The 10,067-nt window shown below is 43.0% G+C and overlaps 1 protein-coding gene and 1 long non-coding RNA gene across 2 annotated transcripts; both read left to right on the forward strand.

The window, feature by feature from the left end:
- Positions 1–194: 194 nt before the first annotated feature.
- Positions 195–5,539, forward strand: LOC5510222. Its single transcript, XM_048733596.1, has 5 exons — positions 195–1,653; positions 2,220–2,279; positions 2,732–2,851; positions 3,927–3,959; positions 5,107–5,539. The coding sequence occupies exons 1-5, from the start codon at positions 1,533–1,535 to the stop codon at positions 5,370–5,372; spliced, it is 600 nt and encodes a 199-aa protein (XP_048589553.1). The 5' UTR covers positions 195–1,532; the 3' UTR covers positions 5,373–5,539.
- A 1,661-nt stretch (positions 5,540–7,200) lies between these two features.
- On the forward strand, positions 7,201–9,824 carry LOC125573111. The gene is made up of 2 exons (XR_007313961.1): positions 7,201–7,513; positions 9,372–9,824. It is a non-coding gene; the product is annotated as an uncharacterized LOC125573111 (long non-coding RNA).
- The last annotated feature ends 243 nt before the right edge of the window (positions 9,825–10,067 follow it).

Consider the following 10,067-nt stretch of genomic DNA (forward strand, 5'->3'; position numbering starts at 1 on the left):
CAATCTCAGCAGAAACCTGTTGTCATTTTTGGTACCAAATGGGTGTTATATCACAAGGGACCAAAAAATTTGCGTCGTTCAATTGAGAGAATATTGAGTTTCGGTGCGTATTGGGTGATAAAAGTTGTCCCAATAAGTTTTGAGGTCAGATAGGTACCCCCGCCGTGCGTTTTTTTTTTTTTTTTTTGGGGGGGGGGGGGCACGCCCCTGACAACGTCCACCAGTCAATCAGTGATACTAAATCCAATATATCGTGGTGTTTGAGAGTAAATAAAACGGCGTCAAATATGGAAAATTTGTGTTCTTCAACATAACGAAATCGGTATTTTTTCTCGTCTGAAATCGCATATTAAAAAAGAGAAAATTGAAAACTATTCCTTCCAACCCTACATCTTCTTTATTTTTAGTATGCATATGTATTTGGGGATGTAAATAAATAACGACTCCCGCCGTATGCCCTCTGATTCATCAAGCGTTGTAGAACATTGTGCAACCCACGGAAAACCATGGAAAAATATACACACCATATTCGTAACCTCATAATCAAAAGGTGGTATGAAGGCGCGCGGCGAGATAGTCTAGACGAAGTCTGAAAATTGGACGTTTTTATAAAAAAAAAGATATTGATATAAAGATACATGAACCGGATCTTTATGTTAAAGAGCTCTCGTATGGCATATTTCAAAATAATTACAGTGATATTGGCTTTTCGGGCTAGTTTCGATACCAGCTATAATATCGTTTTAATTGATTGTCCACGTTATTGAAATAATTGTAGTCTATCAGAAGAGGATAGGGTGTGAAGTATCAGTTAGTTGGTGTGAGACTACGTCATGCGTGTCTTAAACAAGCCATCATGAGTGTGTGTTTACTTTTGGTATTACTTAGTGGATTCTCAATACCTCGAACTAAGATAACATGATCTCCCTGTTAACATGAACTGTTTGTATTTTCCCTGCAGAGGTTTCAATAATTATTATTGCTTGAAGGCAATTCTAATTGTATAGTAAATGGATAGACTATTACAATATTATTTCCGTGAACCCTTTTGTATTAATAGTTATAATATCGATTTAACAGAACATAAAAGACAAGCCGCAGTAAAGGACTTTTTCAATTGATCTCTTAAATAACGCCTGTAGGATTTTAATTTTTCGAGTGTTTTACTTAATGAATAAGTTTCTTTTAAAGATTGATATTGGCATTATTTTATTTCATATATTCCTAAAAATTGAAAATCAATTTAAAAACATTTCAAAATACTACAAATCAAATACTATAAATATGCCACTACAAAGAATACCCTAAAAAGAGGCCGCGCCAATAAGAAAGTTTATCAAAATACATTTTTCTTTGTTGAAGTGTTTTATTTCGTGAATCATTTTTTTTGAAGGTTTGATATTGGCTTTCGTATATTTCCGAAATCAATACAAAAACTAATTAATTAATTTTAAAACACTATATAAAATAATATTTTATATTATGCCCTCTTCAGAACTCATGTACCAAAGCTGAACAAGAAGTCCTTGAAGATGATGAAAGTAGTCGCAGCTTTCGCGATCTATATCGCGGTCGTTTTCTCGCATCCACCGGGACCCAAGAAGCCAGAGATTTCTGTGTCTCGCGTGGGTCCGGTAATGGAAGACAAGAGAGGTATTCTTTCTCGTTTTTAAAGCAAAGGATTTATCAGAGGGTTGTAAAATAACAGAAAATACTTAAGCCTAGTTTTTTTTTCTTTCTTTTAAGTAACAGTTGGCTCATACGTCAAGTTTTCTTGATGATTAAGAAAAAAAACCCTTAAGTGCTGTAGCTAAGGTCAAATGAAATTCGTTCTGATCGTTAGAATATTGATAAAATGAGATATTTATGTACTTGATTGTTTAGAGATTTACAGTAAATGTAAAACCTCGGATATCTGTTTTATACTTTAAGAATTCATCTTAGTTCAAATAAGGCAACGCCCGTTAATTTTTTTAGGGTGTCTACGTAGCCTGCTTGGTGCCTGCTCGGTGTTAAAACCCTCTACGTTCGGTGATCGGGTGCCATCTTTAAGCCGCGTAGTTCCTGGGGCAAGCGCAAAAACCTGCCCTATGCGTCCGTTTTTGCGCTCGCCACCAGGAACCACGGTTTTCCGCGATAAAAAAAACGAGTACCGCCTGCAAGCAGGCTACTGTTTCCGATGTTTTTGGCATTTCAAACTTTGCGATTTCTTTTCTCAGGACTTGATGGAAGGAGAAGTTTGTTGAAGAGCAAACTGGACCTGTTCAGAAGATTAGAAGGTATCTTTATTTAGTTGTTTTAAAATTAAAAGCTAAAGTTAATTGAAGATACCAAAGCGGGCAAGATTGAGTGGCAGCGTGGCAGTCAAGTTGAAACAACCCTCGAATTTTACATCGAAACAGCGCTTAGGAAATTGCGAATACGAAAATTTTAACATGGTGAAATCACAGCGCTTATATTTTTTTATGTCTGGAAACTGTAAAAAAAAAAAGGATAAAACATTGGAATAACAACGTTTAATAAACGAAATGTTACCTAAATTCTTCGTTGGTGGTTATAGTGTTGCGACGAGATTTTTAACTTTTTTTAATGTCGTCGGTTTCCTGTCGGAATCATAGTTGATTCTTTTTAGATTCTTGCCTTACATAAACAGGTTGAGCAACTTTCCTATTAATCATATTTTCTTTTGATATGTTAATCTCTGTACTATCTCTTATTCTTTTTTTACTAGAATGCGCACAGCCTGATATATATGGGTGTGTTCAGTGGGAACAACAGGGCCTGTGCACTAATGCTACTTACCAGGCCTTTATGGAGACAAAATGTGGAGCCGCGTGCGGCCTTTGTACAGGTAAACACATAGGGGGGGGGGGGGGGGGGGGGGATCTGTGCGCTGGGTCAGCGCGCACCCACCCTTCTTTGGGGCCAAAAAAGGGTCATTTACGGAATCTTCAAATCATATGCTTTTTCCATATGTACCTATGACTGCGCGTCGCCAATCCTGGGTACGAGGCTGAAAAACAGAAGCATACAGTAAAAAAATTCCTGTCTATAAGACCAGTTCTTTCCAAGCCAGCCTTCACAGGTTGTTATGTGGATGTAGTTCAGTATCTGAACCTTTCCATGCGGCCCACTCTCCACTCGACCTGTGTATTATAGCTCTACCTCAGCCAATATATTATTTATTCTGGAAGACATATGCTCAAAAATCTTTTCCCTCCCCCCCCTCCCCCTCCCCCTCCCCCTCCCCCTCCCCCTCCCCCTCCCCCTCCCCCTCCCCCTCCCCCTCCCCCTCCCCCTCCCCCTCCCCCTCCCCCTCCCCCTCCCCCTCCCCCTCCCCCTCCCCCTCCCCCTCCCCCTCCCCCTCCCCCTCCCCCTCCCCCTCCCCCTCCCCCTCCCCCTCCCCCTCCCCCTCCCCCTCCCCCTCCCCCTCCCCCTCTCCCTCAGTATACCAAATGAACACTAAAACGCTACACTGAAAGCTAGAGGCTTTTAGTTCCCAGACTTCAAATAATAGGCTGAATCGCATGCTGGCGTATATTGTCAGGTGATTGCATGCTCCAATTTCTTCATTACGACGAGGCTCTCAGTAAAAGACAAAATGTTTCAATTGCTTATCGTATTTTGCTGGTGCTCGAATGCCAAGTCATGCGTCTTGTAAAAGACCATTGGGTGGCCGAAGAATGCATTGATTGCAAACTGCATGCAACTTGCTAAACTAAGCCAATATATAACCTCGTTTCCACACAAAATCTGGCTGATGTTATATTCTGAGACATACTTGAAGCTTAACAGCGTTTTTGGGTCGCTCTCAGAGCTCGGCCTACGGCGTGATGATGTCCACCGCCAAAGAAAAAACAAGCGCATATACACGACCCTCAAGTATGAGGCTATATTTTCACACTAATATCCTATGTTAATTACAGCTCCAGCCCCTCCACCACCGTCAGCGGAAACAGGTGCGTTACCATGGAAACATTTAATTATAGAGACCACAGGGTTAGCTGGCCCGTAGCCAGGATTTTGAGCGGGGTGGTTCGTTTTTCCATTTCAGTGGACCAAATTTCCGGTATACCCCTCTCCTCACCTTATTAAATTAGGTAATCAATCTTGTTTTTAAAATGTTATTAATAGGGATCTTTAGATATAGCCATAATTATAAAGATAATTATTATAAAAAGATTTTTATAGTCATTTTAAAGACATATTGATGTGCACGGTATATCTCCAGCCAAACGTTTTATAGCTTTGTTTGTTCTGAGCGGACTTTCAAGCCTGGTGGGGGGGTTCGTCCGAACCCCCCGAACCCCCCCCTGGCTACAGGCCTGGTTAGTAGAGATGGGTTTATACACGTCGAGCCACATCTTCAGCAGAATTCTCCCCCCCCCCCTCCCTTGTGCGGATTAGTGTGTAATGCATCCCTACCAACAGCTGGGGATTCGCATCACAAATAGACGTTATGGGATAATTAGAAATACGTAGAGTCTTTAGAGATACATGACCTACGGTTGATAGACAGACTGTTAGCTGTCGCTTGGTGTTTAATTTCTCCGTCCCTAGCTAAGTCTCTGGATCTATGATCAACGGGCAAAATACCTCTTGCACTGGTATGCATATGAGATTTGAAAACAGATACTCGAGACGACTTTTTATAACAATTTTATTGAGTTTTGACATACATTTATTTCAAATAATTGGTTGAAATCTAGAATATCTATGTGTCATAACCGGCAGTGGTTCATGATTGACGTATGAGAGACTTTGTGATGGATGTTAACTGGCACAAAAAGAACAATGCTACAGCTTTCCAAGTTTCCAAATCCTTTTAAATCAATTTTTTGTAAGATTATAAAGTGATAACCATCATGGGAGTGGCTTCTAGCTTTTTTCAATGACTCTGTATCATGCCCACCCCCTCCCCCCTCTGTAATCCGGCCCGCTGCGGCTATAGTCACAAAGGATCCTCCATATGCAGGTTTACACATAATCAAAACATACGAATAATTACTACCAAAAAAGCACCACAAAGGGCCCGAATGAAAAAACCAGGTCCAATGTTGCCACAAGCCATCTATTCCCAACATTAACACATGATTGATACTGCAGTCGATGTCAGCTCGTGTCTTGGCAGACATAACACCAAGCGAGGACTTCACCAGGGCTTGATCCCAAGCTACAGCATGACATGGGACTCCACACTGGCAAGCGCCGCAGAAACCTGGGCGCTACAACTCATAAACGATGACGTGGACAATAACGTTGCCATGACTACCTTAAATTTGGTGCACTCTAGCCCTAACGGCCAGTATGGTGAGAACCTGTATGGAAGTGTATCTTTGGTGAGAGTCTTTGACCTTTATCTAAAATTATAGGCGACTTGGACTAAGAAATCACTCGACGTTTTGGGTGGTAGGCTCGATTTCCAACTCGTTCGTGTGAGCCCGCGATCAGGTGCCATGGAACACGGGCTCACAAGTCGGCCCTATTGGGGCGGTAAACTTGCGTGCTTTTGGCGAAAAAACACCAACGACAACAAAAACTACCTATTCAGCACTTAAGAAAAAGCCATAAAGTTCATATGTCGAAAAGAGCTTATTTACATTAAATTATTTTTTTTCGTCGCTCTCTGGCGTTACCAACGCATCCATTTCAGTGTTTATTTTCACGGCTCGAGTTTGCAACTCAAAAAGTCTCTTGATTACTTAGTACATGTCGCTTATTGCCACTAACAAGTTTATCTGGTATTGTGCGTTCGTACAACGAGAACCATGAAAAAAAAGACCAACAAACAAAAAACAAGCTAACAAGCAAGCGAACTGTCACAGCAACGGTAGATACCATCTGGGTTAGCTAGCAATAGGGGACTTGAGCTAAGAGATCACGTGACTGTTTGGGTGGCAAACTAGCGCGCGCCCAGGCTTTTAGCGGCAAAATAACAGCAACAAAAAGCACCTTATTCAGCGCTTACAAAAAAGCCAAGAATCAAAAATCAAAACTGTTATTTTCCAGCTGACGATGTCGAATGCCGAATCCATTTTCAAAGATTTTTCCGGTTCTATTGCCGTTGAGTTTTTGAAAGGTGACGTCACGCTTTAAAACCACTCCCGCTCATTTCACTTCCGTCCACCCCTGCTCAAGACGCTAGCGGCAGAAACTTTAACGAGAGTTTCATCCCTTGTTTCTTTTTACTTGGCATGAACAGGCGGACCAGGATTAGAATCAGTCCCTCGTGATCCTTCAGGAAAATAAAATATAATTTGAAGTTGTGTCTTGACTGTTTTCTCAATAAAGCTAGTTACATTACTATATTAGCATCGTGTGTTGTTCTTAACTGCTTAAGGGGTATTGTGGCGCAGAATAGGGATAGTCCCTCGCGAGAAAAGTTCATTCTTCAAGAACACACACGAGGTTAATATAGTAATGTAACTAGCTTTTTTGAAAAAACAGTCAAGACACAACTTCAAATTATATTTTATTTTCCTGAAGGATCACGAGGGACTGATTCTAATCCTGGTCCGCCTGTGAGGTATGTCGTGACATGGAAGACATTTCGCAGTCGAGACGGCCGCTAGACCGCTAACACCATTGAAAGAGCGCCAGAAAGCACCGGGCGCCGAAAAAGTAGACAAGAGATTCAAACGCACACATGCACTTAAAATAATCAACAACGCAAAGCTAAAAAAACATCTCTAACTTTATTCAAACCGTAGAGGTGAGCTCCCTGTGACGTTATCAAGATCTTTAATTCTTTAAATTCTTATTTCTGCAGAAAAGGGCTGTACGCCTCATGAATTTCGCTCTCTTTTGTTCTCATGCTGTAACATATTCCACTCAATCTAATATCCTGCCAGTAAATATGCTTTACTAAAAATCTTTAGCTTCTCTAATGTTTGATGTCTATGATAATGCTGCTCCTTCTAACATTTCGAAACATTCAAAACGTTTTCACACCCAATTCATGAAAGCCACCAATACAACACCCGTGGTTCGTCGGTCGGTAATTTTAATATCAAACAATCGAGACTTAATCAACGAAAATCCTCTTTCTAAAGAATTAGAGCTCAGGTTTGGAAAAGCCTGAACCAGCATCAGGAAATTGTCAAAATATATAAAAAGGAAGTTTAATAAATGCTTTTTCAAGTGCTTGAAACTGAGGGCAGCTATTCCGACCTTTTTACGATACTTAATATTCAACAATAATCCTCTAATTTTTTTTCTTTACTCTTTCTCTTTTCTTGTTATGCAAAAGGGAATATATCTATAATTTAAGATTTATGATTCTTACTTAGATTACTTAATTTTAAGTTTGAAATCGTCCCTCACCTTCTCGGCCGAGACTAGCTAAGCTATTTGCCGACAGTGTGAGTATGTAAAATATTATTTGTAAAAAGAAAATAAAAACTGTTCTGTATATGAGAATATTTTTCGAAATTTACTTAGGTATGCAGAGGTTGCCGACTATGACTGGAACTACTACAATCAGTCTACGGGCGTCATCGGCCACTTCACCCAGGTAACACCCCTCGCCCCGCCTCACCTCTTGTCTAGGAAATCTGCCTTACTTTAGGGTGTCTGCTTTCTCTAAGGGTGTTACAAGAAAATACACCTGTTTCAAAAAAATATTGTCAGTGCAAACGGCAAATGGCTATTGACAAATGGCAGTTCTACTATTCTAATATTTGCTCCAAATTCCGAAAAATATAAATAAAAGATGCGACTAATGTAATTTGATATATAGTTTTGACATTGCTTGACTTTATTTACCACCTTCATTTTTACAAAAAAAAGATCACACATAAGCACTTGTCGGTCGTAAAACTGCCGTTATTTGGCAATTGTCATTTTCTCTGACAACCTTTATTAAAATAGGTGTATACTTGTTATCGTGGTTATGTGCTGCCGAGGTTATGTGTAAACGAGGGTAGGTTTTACCTAGGTAATGTGTAAACTGTGGGTTCATGTTACCGAGAGTACATTTTACCGTGGTTAGGTCTTGGTATGTCTAACCGAGGGCACGTGCTACCGTGGGTATGTCTAACCGAGGGCACGTGTTACCGTGGGTATGTCTAACCGAGGGCACGTGCTACCGTGGGTATGTCTAACCGAGGGCACGTGCTACCGTGGGTATGTCTAACCGAGGGCACGTGCTACCGTGAGTATGTCTAACCGAGGGCACGTGTTACCGTGGGTACGTCTAACCGAGGGCACGTGTTACCGTGGGTATGTCTAACCGAGGGCACGTGTTACCGTGGGTAGGGGCTACCGAGGGTACGTGTTACCGTGGGTATGTCTAACCGAGGGCACGTGCTACCGTGGGTATGTCTAACCGAGGGCACGTGCTACCGTGGGTATGTCTAAACGAGGGCACGTGTTACCGTGGGTATGTCTAACCGAGGGCACGTGCTACCGTGGGTATGTCTAACCGAGGGCACGTGCTACCGTGGGTATGTCTAACCGAGGGCGTGGTACCGTGGGTATGTCTAACCGAGGGCACGTGTTACCGTGGGTATGTCTATCCGAGGGCACGTGTTACCGTGGGTATGTCTAACCGAGGGCACGTGCTACCGTGGGTATGTCTAACCGAGGGCACGTGTTACCGTGGGTATGTCTAACCGAGTGCACGTGTTACCGTGGGCATGTCTAACCGAGGGCACGTGCTACCGTGGGTATGTCTAACCGAGGGCACGTGCTACCGTGGGTATGTCTAACCGAGGGCACGTGCTACCGTTGGTATGTCTAACCGAGGGCGTGTTACCGTGGGTATGTCTAACCGAGGGCACGTCTTACCGTGGGTATGCCTAACCAAAGGCACGTGTTACCGTGGGTATGTCTAACCGAGGGCACGTGCTACCGTGGGTATGCCTAACCGAGGGCACGTGTTACCGTGGGTATGTCTAACCGTGGGCACGTGTTACCGTGGGCATGTCTAACCGAGGGCACGTGCTACCGTGGGTATGTCTAACCGAGGGCACGTGTTACCGTGGGTATGTCTAACCGAGGGCACGTGCTACCGTGAGTATGTCTAACCGAGGGCACGTGTTACCGTGGGTATGTCTAACCGAGGGCACGTGTTACCGTGGGTATGTCTAACCGAGGGCACGTGTTACCGTGGGTATTTCTTACCGAGGGCACGTGTTACCGTGGGTATTTCTAACCGAGGGCACGTGTTACCGTGGGTATGTCTAACCGAGGGCACGTGTTACCGTGGGTAGGGGCTACCGAGGGTATGTCTAACCGAGAGATCAGGTTATCTTGGGTGCGTGTTGCTAAGTGTACGTATATCCAAGGTAACGTGTTACCAGGTACCGTGCGTAGCCGCTACGCACGGTAACTCGGGCCAAGGCTAATCTTTTAAGCTTTTTCCGCTGTAGGTTGTATGGAAAAACTTGTTACAACTCGGCGTCGGTGCTGCTAAGTACACGGCTGGAGGTTTGACGAAGACCTACATTGTGGCCCGCTACGCTCCAGCAGGGAACGTGGTTGGACAAGCAAACTATGACGCAAACGTACCGCCACTGATATAGGGCCTTCGAGACTACCAGTAAGACACCGCCGAGACGCAGACCAGATCTTTAGTATAATAATGATCAAAACTAAAACGCTAGCCTAATTGTAATCAGAGCGCGCAACCCACCCCAACCCTCCCCTTTTTTGGCGGGTCATTTCTTACTAACGAATCTTCACAATGTTTTTCCATATGATACCTTTGACTGCACCAATCCTAAGCCAATCCTGGGTACGCGCCCTTTAATTGTGTCGGGTTTAGGGTATGTAAACATAACACTGATACTTAATGCTTAAGGGAATAAAAACATTGAAGCATCTGTTTTTGTCAAGTCTTTCTTGAGTTTCTTTTCATACCCGATGTGATACTCATTTCGCAGTGATTATGATCTATGGTTGAATAGTGCGTCCCAACTCGGGAAGGGAGCCAGGGCGTATGGTGTAGCGCCACTCGTCCTTCCCTTGCTGCTCTCGCACCAACACTCCTGACCTACCGCTCTTGCTATAATAATCGCCATTCTGTCAAAAGATACCCATCAGGAAAGAAGGCGCTATTCTTCTCC

This window comes from Nematostella vectensis, chromosome 10 (assembly GCF_932526225.1).
Source record: "Nematostella vectensis chromosome 10, jaNemVect1.1, whole genome shotgun sequence".
Taxonomy (NCBI): domain Eukaryota; kingdom Metazoa; phylum Cnidaria; class Anthozoa; order Actiniaria; family Edwardsiidae; genus Nematostella; species Nematostella vectensis.

Bases quoted from the DNA above. Each gene is read 5' to 3' on its own strand.
- LOC5510222 (XM_048733596.1), top strand. From the start codon at position 1,533: ATGATGAAAGTAGTCGCAGCTTTCGCGATCTATATCGCGGTCGTTTTC. The intron at 1,654-2,219 runs GTATTCTTTCTC...TTCTTTTCTCAG, and splicing joins GGTAATGGAAGACAAGAGAG to GACTTGATGGAAGGAGAAGT. The intron at 2,852-3,926 runs GTAAACACATAG...TGTTAATTACAG, and splicing joins CGCGTGCGGCCTTTGTACAG to CTCCAGCCCCTCCACCACCG.